Here is a 13,611-nt window from a genome sequence, read left to right on the forward strand (position 1 = left end):
GTGAATTCCTTGCCACTGAGAATATTTATGCAGAGGCTGGGTGACCACTTGTCAATCCTTAGGATCATTTTCTATTGTAAAATAGAATTTTCACAATCTCTATCTCTGTTTCTCTGTCTCTCCCCCCTCTCTCTTCCTCTTTTTCTGTCTGTCTGTCTCTCTCACACATACTTTTCCCTTTACCTGCTCCTTTTTTATACATATACACACAGTGGATATAGAGTCAGAGAGAAGACAGAGAGACAGAGACAGGCCGACAGAGAGATAGAGATGGAGAAAGAGACAAACACAGAGAGAGATAGTAAAAGAGAGAGATAGAGGCTGACAGAGAGATATAGAGAGCAACAGAGAAAAAGAGAGAGAGAGAGAGAGAGAGAGAGAGAGAGAGAGAGAGAGAGAGAGAGAGAGAGAAAAGAAGAAGAAGAAGAAGGAGGAGGAGGAGGAGGAGGAGGAGGAGGAGGAGGAGGAGGAGGAGGAGGAGGAGGAGGGAGGGAGGAGGGAGGGAGGGAGAGGGAGGAAGGAAAGGAAAGAAGGAGAAATGTACAAGTTTATCTTGACATATGTTTAGGTATTCCTGAATCTTCAGTAGCTGGTCTATCATCATATACAATTTTGTATTTCTTAGGATCCTCTGTGTAAGTGATGAAAGGTGAAAAGTATTGGAGAAATAGTAATTTAGTCCTCAACCAAGGTGACAGTGCATCATCTGAAAGATAATATAATAAAAAATATGCCTTCTAACACATGGCAGGAAGAGCAAACAGTATGTCACTACTTTAGTCCTATCTTTGGGATTGTAAGAAATGTGATTCCTTCTGTGCTCAGAATAACTCCAGATCTGAAGAAGAAAAATAAAAGTTTTGAACAAAATACCAATTGCTTGTCAAGAAATGATAGAAACAGCTCTTGAGTCTTCACAATTATGTGTACTTAGATCTAGGCTTGGATACATAAAATTTGTACATGATCTTCAAGCTACATTTTGGTCATGAATTTTAACTCTTTTCTCGAAACTGCTGATGGTAGTATTGGTTCTCCTTCTCCCTCTCTTGAACACTTCCTAAGGGACAGGGAGTTTAGGAAAAACAAGAGAAGGAAGAGAAGGGAACAGGTATTTTTATAGTCTTTACTAGGCAATATATTAAGTGATTTAGCAAATATTATGTCATTTGAGCCTCAGTTATTCTATGAAATAGTTGCATTATTATTTCCATTTTACAGTTGAGGACATTGAGGAAAACAGAGGTTAAATAAATTTCTCAGGGTCACCCAACTAATTTCTGAGATTGCATTTGAACTTAGGTCTTTTTGACTCTATGTTGGTACTCTATATACTGTGCCACCAGCTGCCTCTAGAAAGTAAGGAGCCTGAGAACTCCCTAAAGTATATCCCTCATATAATCACCCTTTTGCTGTTACTAAAGCTCCTGCATATATGAAGTAACTTTAATGATACCTTCCTGGAGAGTCTCCATTCTCATCGAAGAGGATTGTATCTCCAGAAACCCCAGTGAAGTTTGTTTTCATCAGAGACTCCAGAAGTTTTCTTCCATCAATTGGTTTCATAGCATCACAGAGCCCAGCATATCCTGGGCAGAGTGCTGTCTGCATGTTGTGAAGACCATATGCCATGGAATATATTGCATTGATTACAAACCCCATTTTGGAATCTTGGACATATTGTGTAGTCAGAGTCAAGGAACCTATTGGGGAAAAAAAAAGTTTTGAAAGTAACACTCAAAACTGATTACAGATTATCAATTATGATGCCATCATACATAACATCTTCAACTAAATTCCTCCCATGATACCTTATCATGCAATGTAAATGATGACCCAAAGTCTGGAATCCAATGACAAGAAAGCACAACCTAATCGAAGGTCTTACAAATCTGGAGATATTCAGTATTAGTGTGGTGATGATGGTTTGTGTGTTGTCTGAAGACTAATCTATCTAAATTTTGAGAAACTTATCAGCAAAAGGTTGAGATTGTGATCTGCTATGGTGGAGGGACTACTCCTACTGATGAAATCACAGATTCCTGAAATAATGTAGTAATAACAATATCAGTACTCTAGAGGAAGAACTACACATTCCAATCATCCTTGACATGGAAGTTAAAATCCAGGAAACTGGCCAACTGCTCAAACTACCTTTTCATAGCTATAGATATGTACACATATGTACACTCATCTTTCTGATTTCAAATTTGTCCTCAGACATTTACTAGTTGTGTGACTTTGGGCAAGGGCCTATTTACTTCAATTTCCTCACCTGTAAAATGATTGAAAAATGAAATGGCAAACTATTTCAGCATCTTGGCCAAGAAATGTCATTATAAAGAGTCATACATGACTAAAATCACTGAACATAAACATAAATAAAGTATATACACTGAAAAATAATTATATCTAAATCCTAATTAATGTGAATATCCCCTGAAGCCACAGGGCAAATTGTTCTACCTCAGTCAAAATGTACAGTGTGAATTCAACTATAGCTATTATTACAGCTCCATCAATTAACTAATTAACATGTATTAAGTGCCTGCTACATTCCAGACACTATGCTCAACTCTTGTCTATATAAAAAAGATGAGAGAACTTTAAGAAGCTTACATTCATACTAATGCAGATCTAACTTTATTCAAAACCATTAAGAATAGATAAGATAATTGATAGAACGATCTTGTAAGTTCTTTATAATTCTTTCAATTTAAATAAATACTTTTTTTATTAATAATGTCCCTTATCTTCTTTATCTATCAGCCTGCTATTTGAGTTATTCTATTCTGGATAATATTTAAATTATGAATTTTTTTTCTTAAATGCAGCTCCTATATACTACCTAGTTATACACCTAATACTACCAATATGATTTCACCATGGAAGAGTACAGTGGGTCTATCATTTTTCAGATTTTAACATTTTGACTCTGTTAATATAGTTAAGGTCACATTAACAGGTTTCTTTTTCCATTGGGATGGGGAGCTGCTAAATTACTCTATTGAAAAAAGTATGTTGATCTGAAGTGCTTCTGATCCATCAATCTTTCACTTTGTACTTGTGATTTAATTTCATTTTCAAATTCACATATAAGATATATTTATTCAACTTGACATAAACAGAAGAAAAATATCTATATTCATAGGGCATGCATCTGGGATTTGATAAAAAGCCTTGCAAGATTTGTGAAACTCATAATCCCTATCCAAATAATTGTGAGCAAAAATTTTTACTTCCAGGAGGATCTTAGAAAGTATTTCTAGAGGTCATAAAAATCTTAAGGGCACAGATGCTGATTCCATTTGTGCTATTGAATAAAAGTAAAAGATATGGAAAAGAAATCCTTGCAACATTGATGAAGAGCTGTTTAAGAAAGTAGTGACCAACCCCTGGATGTTAAGACCTTAATCAAAGCATATAATAATAATATCATTTTCCAAGAATAGAGTGAATCTGTAGAAAACTAGGAAAAAACATATTTGCTTAGAGACTAGAGGGTAGGAAGAAAAACATCATATAAATCTGATAACCTATATCAGTGGTTCTCAAACTTTTGTTCTCAGTATTTTCATGTTGTTAAAAACCTATTGAGGATCTGTTCAAAGAGTTTGTTCACATGGGTTATATTTATAGCTATTTACTATATTAGAAATAAAAAATAATTTTGAATTTGTAGACCCTCTGAAAGGGTTTCAGAGACCCCAACAATTCTTTGGACTACACTTTGAGGACCACTGACCTATATACTATGGAAAATAGTAAGTATGACACAGGAGAAGAATAATTATTAAGAAGCTCAGTAATTCACAAGAAAACTGGGGCAAAAAAGGAGGTGAAGTCACTTACTTAGTTTCACACAGTTGGTGCATATCTGAGGCTGGATTTGAACTTGCCTCCATGCCCAGCACTCTATACACTGTGCAACCTTGATGTCCCATTATCTAAATACTTATTAAATTTTTTTTTGTTTGTTTGTTTGTTTGGGGTTTTTTTTTTTGCTAAGTGATTGATAATTTTGTGACTTGCATTTCATTTGTGACATGCATTTCATTATTCAAAAGTCAGGGGAAATGACAGATGAAACTGATAATATTAGCCTGATTCTGACTAATTTACTAAAAAGGAGGAATTGTTGTCTAAGTGGAAAATGCAAGAACCTTGGGAACAGGGATTTATGTCTTCTGACAGTTTGTGAAAGAGTAGAAGTTGAAAGCTATTCCAATACAGAGGAAGTAGAGGTAAAGTGATTTGGTTTAAGATTCTCCAGGGAAAACTAACTCAACAATATAGTTATACTCCTAAAAATGAAGTTCTAATTGGATGAACACAAAGTATAAAGAGAAAGAAGGGGAGGAGTCCAAGGAAATTAATTTGAACAAAGCGGGAATTAATCAACTAATATGCATTTAAAAAACAAATACAAAAGCCTTAGATCATAGCATTATAGATTTATTACTGGATGTGAGTATAAAGGTAATATATTCTAACATTCATTTTACCTTAGCTAAGAAAGCTGACTAATTCTATACTTTCATTCTCTTGAGGTTATCTCAAATATAACAGAAAATACCTTAATGAGTAAAATGTTTCTTAATTTTTCCTTCCTTCCTTACTCCCTTCCTCTTTCCCTCCCTCCCTGAATGTTGGTTTTCGATTATCAATTGTGACCAAATTCCTGGATATTCCCCCAATAGTGAGTATATTTGCATTGTACTCATAACTTGAAGATATGTTAATATTTAATAATAAAACATTAAATGTTCTTTACTTGTTATTAATTCTCTTCACAAACTATCTCTGTTGCAATATGATTCTTTTTTCTAGATCCAGCTCCAGAACTATCTCTTTAATAAAGCCTTTATTAAAGTTTGAAAAGATAGCTATCTCATCCAATTAAATATTTTGTAATTCTCTTATTAATTTATCACACCCTAATTTTCCATTTTTATAGATACTTGTATTTGATGACCACCATCTGAAAAAAAGTCATTTATATGTATGTACTTATGCACATATAGACACACACATATGCATATATGGGTGTGCACACATTATATATGTATATATGTTATATCCACTTGATATATGTGTGTACATATAGAATTCACTTATATACATAAATATACACATTCAATTATATACATTCATATACATATATGGTACATATATGTATGTATATACACATGCACATTCACTTGAAAACACATTTATGAAGTGTCCACAAAGTGAAAACACAAAGACATACATTAAACAATTCCTACTCTCAAGGAGCTTCCATTCTATTTGAGTCAATAAGCATTCATTAAGCACCTTTCAGACACTGTGTTAACAACTGGAAGATACAACACATTTAGAAGTACATCTAAAATAATTTCAAGATTAAGATGGCACTAATAACTTGAGAAATCAGATTGAATTTCAAAAATAATATAATCCTTTCAATGAACCTTGAAGAAAGAGGAGGATTTGAAGAGGTTAAGTAAAATGATTCTAGGGCATTACTTGTACAAAGACATGGAGAGATAAAACAGAATACTGAATATTGGTAACAAAAGTCTAAGTTGATTAGAATTGAAAGAATATTAAAGATAATAATAGGAATTAAACTTAGAGAACAAGATGTTTCTAACTTGTGAAGGACTTCATATAAAAAGCATAAACTTTGAGTGGGAAGTGAGGTGGTTAGACCTGGGCTTTAGCCAGATATTTTAAATGAATGAATGGGGTATGGAGCCAAAATGGCAGTGTAGGCTGGGACTCAGCAGAATTTTCCCATATTCTCCATCTAAATAACTTAAAACAACACCTTTAAATAAAAATTTGGAGTAGCACAACTGACAAAATAACAAAGTTAGACTTTTGTTCAGTATAAAACATCTCAGGGGTATCAATGGCAGACCTTGGAAAAGTTTGCAATTAGGAGTGATAGCAGCAGCAGCTTCGGGATTTCTCAGCCCAGAGATACTCTGGGTTGCAGTTCTATAGTGAAGATTACCTGCAGGAAGTCATAAGAGCAAACTAGTATTTGTGATTAAAGGAGCAGAGGAATAGTCATAGTTCAGATCATAATTCAAGACCCTGGTCATAGCTTCAGGTAGAAAAAGAGTATTAGTTTTTGTGGCTGCAGGGGAGAAGAGGTCCTTTTTTGGGTTATGATCAGAGAACATACCAGGAGATAGTGATTGCAATTCTTCCAGGATAACACCACCTTGGAAGCACTGAAAGCAGGCAGACCTCCAGAACTAGATCTGAAAACAATAGCACAAAAAGTCTGAAGCTTAGCACAGTACTTCTCCATCTTCAAGTGAACAAAGCTCAACTTTAACATGAAGTTCAAAGTAAAGAAATAAATTTGGAAAATGAACAAACAAAGACAAAAATAATTTGACATAGAAAGCTACTATAGATACAAGGAAGATCTAGACATAAACTTAAAGGAGGGCAATAATGTAAAAAAAAAAAAAAAAAAAGCTATCCTGAAAAAAAAAAAAACAAATCCTGAAAAAATTGCTGATTGGACCCAGGGCCAGCAACAAAGAGAGAGTAAAAGGAAAATAAAAGAATGGTAAAAGAATTATTGGGAAACAAAATGAAAGTGATTCAAGAAAATTATGAAAAAAAGAATTAAGAGCTTGGCAAAAGAGGCACAAAAAAGGGCTGAAAAAAAGAACTCCTTAAAAAGAAGAATTGGTCAAATATGAAAAGAGATACAAAAGCTCAATGAAGAAATTGATCTTTGAACAATTAAAATTGGGAGCATGGAAGCTAATGACATCATGAGGCTTCAAGAAACAATAAAACAATGTCAAAAGAAAAAAAAATTGAAGAATATGTGAAACAACTCATTAAAAAACAAACAACTGATTTAAAAAATAGATCAAGGAGAGATAATTTAAAAATAAATATTGAACCAGATGAAAAAACATGATCACAAAAAAATTCAAGACACCATATTTCAAGAAATTATCAAGAAAAACTGCCCTGATATTAGACTTACAGGGTAAAATACAAATGTAAAGACTCTACCAATCACTTCCTGAAAGAGATTTTGAAATGAAAACTCATAGGAATTCTACAACCAAATTTCAGAATTCTCAGGTTAAGAAGAAAATGTTGCAAAAAGCCAGGAAGACATAATTCAAATATTCTGGAATAAAGATCATATAAGGTTTAGCAACTTGAGTTCAGGGCTTGAAATATAATATTCTGGAAGATAGAGCTAAGGACTACAAGTAAAAATTATCTACCCAATGGAAAAAAAAGTATAATTCTTCAGGGGGAGAAAAATGGATATTTAATAAAATAGAGGACTTCAGAGCACTTTTGATGAAGAGACAAAAGCTGAATAGAAAATTTGACATTTAGGGAGCAGAGCCAAGATGGTAAAAAGGACACACTTTTCCTCCTGATCTTCTCCTACAACCTTCAGACTCATTAGCAAATCCAGCCTCTGAATTAGTTCTAGAATGGCAGAATCTATGAATATTGGGAGTGCAACAAATTACCAGCAGAAGATAATTTCAAAGATCACCAGAAAAGATGTCTCAATAGGAAATGGAGGAAGATGGATCAAATGCAAGTCTAGTGCAGACATCACAGAGTGCCTAGGCAATGTGGACTCCACTTGGTGGAGAATCTACAGGGAGTAATCTACCACAGTGTGGGCTACTCTCCCCTGGTTGCAAGCCAGTAGATCAGTTGAGAAGTTAGAAAACATCCAACACAAACACAAAAGGTAAATAGTGAACCCTGAACCACCAGAATCTCACAGGACCTGGACACCTCCACCCAGCACCAGGAGTGAGTCAACACTGACACAGCATGGCCACATACAGAGAAAGCCACCACCTGTAGTGGAAGCTTGGAAAATCTCCCCTGTCAAAAAAGCAGACCTTAAATTTGTTTTAAAAATGAGTAAAACATCAAAGAGTACTCTCAACATAGAGAATTTTTATGGTGAAAGCGAAAAACAAATTTCAAACCCAGAGGAGACTAAAAGCAAATTGTCTCCAGATGACACCCCCAAAGGTAATATAACCTGATCCCCATCACACAAGGCTCTTCTAGAAGAAATTAAAAAGGATCTTTAAAGAGATCTGGAAGAAACATGGGGAAAGAAAATGAAAACTTTGCAAAAGGGTTTGGAAAAGGTATATAACTCATTGAAAGATAGATTTGATAAAATGGAAAAAGGAAACAACTCCCAGAAAAAAAGAATTTGTGAAATGGAAAAAAAAATTCCATAGAACAAAACACTTCATTTAAAAATTCATTTGGACAAATACAAAAAGAAATTTAAAAAAAAGTAAATGAAGAAAATAATTCACTAAAATTCAGCATTGAACAAATAGAAATGAATGACAATGAGACAACAAGAATCAGTCAAGCAAAACCAAAAAAAATATGAAAAAAGAAAAAAAAAGTAAAATACCTTAATTGGGAAAACAACTGACCTGGAAATTGACTATTTGAGAAAAACTGCTGGAAAAATTGGAAACTAGTATGGCAGAAACTAGGCATTGACCCACACATAACATCATGTACCAAGATAAGGTCAAAATGGATTTTGATCTAGACATAAAGAATGATATTATGCACAAATTAGAAGAACATAGGATAGTTTACCTCTCAGACTTGTGGAGGAGGAAGGAATTTGCAACAAAAGAAGAACTAGAGATCATTATTGATCACAAAACAGATAATTTTGATTATATTGTTAAAAAGGTTTTGTACAAACAAAATTCAGAGAAGATTAGAAGGGAAGCAATAAACTGGGAAAATATTTTTACATTCAAAAGTTCTGATAAAGGCTTCATTTCTAAAACATACAGAGAACTGACTCAAATTTATAATAGCTCAAGGCATTCTCCAATTGATAAATGGTAAAAGGATATGAACAGACAATTTTCAGATGAAGAAATTCAAACTATTTGTAGTCATATGGAAAGGTGCTCCAAATCACTATTGATCAGAGAAATGCAAATTAAAACAACTCTCAGACACCACTACATACCTTTCAGATTGGCTAGGATTACAGGAAAAGATAATGATGAATGTTGTAGGGGATGTAGGAAAACTGGGACACATACATTATTGGTGGAATTGTGAATGAATCCAATTATTCTAGAGAGCAGTTTGGAACTATGCTCAAAAAGTTATCAAACTAGGTGAATTATTTGATTCAGTAGTGATTCAGTATATTCCAAAGAGATCTTGAAGTGTGCAAAAATGTTTGTGGAACCCCTTTTGTAGTGGCAAGAAACTGGAAATTGAGTGTATGGAAATATGAGTGTATTGGAGAATGGCTGAGTAAATGATTGTATGTGAATGTTATTGTATGTGAATGTTATAGAATATCATCATTCTATAAGAAACAACTCTCAGCATGATTTCAGAGAAGCCTGGAGAGACTTACATGAACTGATGGTAAATGAAATGAGCATAACCAGATCATTATATATGGCAACAACAAGAATAATCAATTCTGATGGACATAGCTCTCTTTAACAATGAGATGATTCAAACCAGTTCTAGTTTTGCAATGATGAAGAGAGCCATTTACACCCAGAGAGAGAACCATGGGAACATAGTAAAGAGCACATCATAGCATTCTCACTTTCTCTGTTGTTATTTGTTTGCTTTTTTTGTTTGTTTTTTTTTTTTCTTCCTTCTTGATCTGATTTTTCTTGCGCAAGATAATTGTATAAATATGTATACATATATTGAATTTAACATACATTTTAATATAGTTAACATGTTTTGGACTATCTGCCAGCTAGGGAGAGGGGTGAGGGGAAGGAGGAGAAAATTTGAAACAGAACGTTTTTGCAAGGGTCATTGTTGAAAAATTACCTATGCATATGTTTTGTAAATAAAAAGCTTTAATTAATACATAAAAAAGAAAATTTGACATTTAGAAAAAAGACTTAACAAATCAAAAAAAGATTAACATGAAAAAGTAACCATAAAAGACTCAATAAAATTAAACTGTTTGCATTATTACATAGGAAAATGATACCTTAAATTCCAAAGAGACAATTTAAAAATTATTAGCCTATATATTAAAATATATAAAGGTCATGAGCCAAAAAAAAAAAAAAAAAAAAGCTGGATAGCCTTCTACAAGAGATTATTAAGGAAAACTGCCCCATTATTTTATAAACAGAATGATAAACTATTTGGAAAAATTGGGAAAGAAGGAGTCCTGCCAAATTTCTTCTATGACACAACTAAGATACTAATACCTAATAAGAACTCACTGTTTTACAAAAATTGCTGGGAAACTTGACATTGATTTACATCTCACACCCCATACTAAAATGAAGTAAAATGGATACATTATTTGGGCATAAAGGATGATACTATAAGCAAATTAGGAGAACAAGAAATAATTTACTTATCAGATCTTTGGAAAGGGATGAATTTATGACTACAGAGGAACTAGAGTACATTATGAAGGGTAAAATGGACAACTTTGATTACATTAAATTAAAAAGGTTTGCACAAACAAAATCAACAGAAATAAGATTTGAAGGGAAGTACAAAGCTGGGAAAAATCTTTACAGCCAATATTTCTGATAAAGGTCACATTTCTAACATATATAAATATGTCAAATGTATATAAATACAACTCATTCCCTAATTCACAAATGGTGAAAGGATATAAAAAGATGATTTTTAAATGACAATATTAAAGTCTTCTATACTTACATGAAAAAATGCTCTAAATCACTATTGATTAAAGAAATGCAAAAATTAAATAACTCTGAGGTCCCCCTTCACACCTCTCAGAGTGGATAATATGATAAGAAAAGATAATGATAAATGTTGGAGGGGATGTTGGAGGGCATAATGATTATTGGTGCAGTTGTGAAATGCTCCAACCACTCTGGAGAGCAATCTGGAGCTATAAAATGCACATACCCTTTGTCCCACTGTGGCATTACTGGGTCTGTACTACAAGGAAATCATAATAGAAAGAAAAGAACCCAAATAGTTTCAGGTCTTTTGTGGTAGCAAAGAATTGGAAAATGAGTAGATGTCCATCAGTTGGGGAATAATAAACACATTGTGGTCTATGAAGGTAATGAAATATCATTCTTCTATAAAAATGATGAACAAGCTGACACCAGAAAGGCTTGGAAAAATTTATATGAACTGATGCTGAGTAAAACAAGCAGAACCAGGAATATTTTGTACACAATAATAGCAAGAATGTGCAATGATAAACTATGAAAGACTTGGTTCTTCTCAGTGATTCAGTGATCTAAAGCAATCCCAATAGATTTTAGACAGAGAATGCCAACTGCATCCAGAAAAAGAACTGAGAAGATCGAATGTAAATCAACACTATGTTCACTTGTTTTTGGTTTTGTTTGTTTGTTTGTTTGTTTGTTTGTTTGTTTGTTTGTTTTTTCTGTTTTCTACTCTCTTGCATGGCTTTTCTCTTTTATTCTGATTTTTCTCTACCAACATAATTCAGAAACCAATAAATAAATTTAAAAAATCAAAATCAAAAACAAAAAAAGACAGAAAATATATGTGATATGTACATACACAGACTGATTTAGGTGCAGAAATTTGTCTTTCCAATAGGGAAATAGGAGGGGAATGAATAAGAGATATAGGAGGAGGGGGGACTTATTTTTGATTCATTTTTTTTCAGTCATTTCTAATTCTTCATAGTGTATTTGAGGTTTTCTTAGCAAGGATACTAGAGTGATTTGCTATTTCCATCTTCAGTTAAATTTATAGATGAAGTAATGAGGAAAATAAGATAAAATCACTTTCCCAGGATTATGGAGCTAGTACATGTCTAAGGCCAGATTTGAGCACAAGAATAACAGTTTTTCTGACTTAAGAACTAACAATCTCTCTATTGTGACACATAGGTGCCCCATGGAGATGGGGATGTAATGATCAAATGAAGACATATGAAGGATAGTGTGAATGTGATGACTTTGTGCAGATCTGCTTCAATTAAATCTAATTTACATGCAAGTCAAGATATCACCCTAGTGTTGTCATTAATCCTCTTTGAATTCAGAGGAATAATGAATTCTCTTTCTCTTCTTTACCCCCTTTCTCCCTCTCCCTCTTACCTTTCCCTCCTCTTACAAAAAATGATTTCACTGAGAAAGATATCATTTGTGCTAAATTAGTAGTAGGGGAACACATACAGCCAGAAATTATACTTTAATTTGCATTCAGAGTTTACTAGTTCTCCCTTTAGACATTGATTGCCTTGTTTTTTAATCATCATTTTTATCAATGGAATTGTCTTGGATCATTGCATTGATCAAAGTAGTCAAGTCTTTCATAATTAATCATCATTACAACAACACTATCCTTCACAGTCATCCAAGTCCAGTGTCAAGACAAAAGTCAAAAAGACTGGCTCAAAATGCTGTGGCCACCTTAATTATAATCATAAACTGATCTCATATTAATTTAATATTAAGTGCATATTTTGCCAATATATCATCTTGTGCCTATTTTGTACATGCATACATATATATATGTATGTATATATGTATGCATTTATATATATGTGTTTATATATATATATATGGAGAGAGAGAGAGATAATACATGTATGTTCTACATATACACACAAATTTTTTTTTCCTCTTATAACTTCAAGCTTTTTGAAGAAAAATTTCATTTTTGTTTTTGTATCACAAAAACCTAAATACTTACTAATGGATTGATTTTTTAATCAAAAAAGTCAATGTGATAACAGATATTATGGTACTAAAAAGGATGGCACTGGAGTAATAGCTAGCCCTGGGACATGGGATAGAGACAAAGGTCATTGAGTCAGGTTGGAGCTAATGAGATGGATAATGGAAGGAGCTGAGTGATAAAAGTTAACATGCCATGTTTCTTATGTAAATATTAATTTTTTTGGCCACACTATACAAGTACTGATGCTTGCTTTCTTATTTAATACTGTACCCAAAGCATTTAGAATTGAACTGTAAAATCTAATAGAGTAACAAATATATGACAGGTACAGAGGGAAGAGGAGACTTCAGATAACTACAGAAAGTCAAGAGTAATAACACTGTATCTAAACCAAAATTTAAATTTAAATACTCTGTCATGAAATCTGTTGGTAGCTCTCTGGGTAGATGTGTTATTCTTGATATAATATCACTCTCATTCAAATTACAGTGTTCAAAAAAGCTGCCATATGGTGATTAAATGGAGGGGGAGAATTCTTGAAAATGTAAATGATGGCACATGTGGTATTTTGGAAAGGATTAGGTAAAAAAGACCTGCATGTAAGTTCTTGAACCATCACTCCAGTGGTGTGTATATTCTACCACTTCTTACAGAGAGTCAGGAATAGAGGGAAAACAGTTGGAGATTTCCACAGATATAGTCATGACCTCTATTATGTCACAAGAATCAAGCTTACTCACAAGAGCAGGGAACATTTCATTCAAATTTTCATTCCTTATCTCCCCAGTCATTCTCTGTATTACTTTCAGGATCAAAATACTTCCCCTTGAAAATCATTCCCCTATAAATGTTGTCTATTTGAGAGCAGGGACTGTCTTCACTTCTTAATTTATATACTTGAGGCTTAACACAGTGTCT

The 13,611-nt window shown here is 33.3% G+C and overlaps 1 protein-coding gene across 4 annotated transcripts in view; it reads right to left on the minus strand.

Annotated features, from left to right (window-relative positions):
• GRM5 (glutamate metabotropic receptor 5) overlaps window positions 1-13,611 on the minus strand; it is a 725,366-nt gene that overhangs the window by 114,699 nt on the left and 597,056 nt on the right. For all 4 annotated transcript variants that reach the window (XM_051987299.1, XM_051987297.1, XM_051987298.1 and 1 more), the window contains exon 5: window positions 1,457-1,703. In XM_051987299.1, coding sequence (XP_051843259.1) covers window positions 1,457-1,703 — 247 coding nt within the window. The remainder of the gene's footprint in view (window positions 1-1,456; window positions 1,704-13,611) is intronic.

Source organism: Antechinus flavipes, chromosome 3 (assembly GCF_016432865.1).
Source record: "Antechinus flavipes isolate AdamAnt ecotype Samford, QLD, Australia chromosome 3, AdamAnt_v2, whole genome shotgun sequence".
In the NCBI taxonomy this organism is placed as follows: Eukaryota; Metazoa; Chordata; class Mammalia; order Dasyuromorphia; family Dasyuridae; genus Antechinus; species Antechinus flavipes.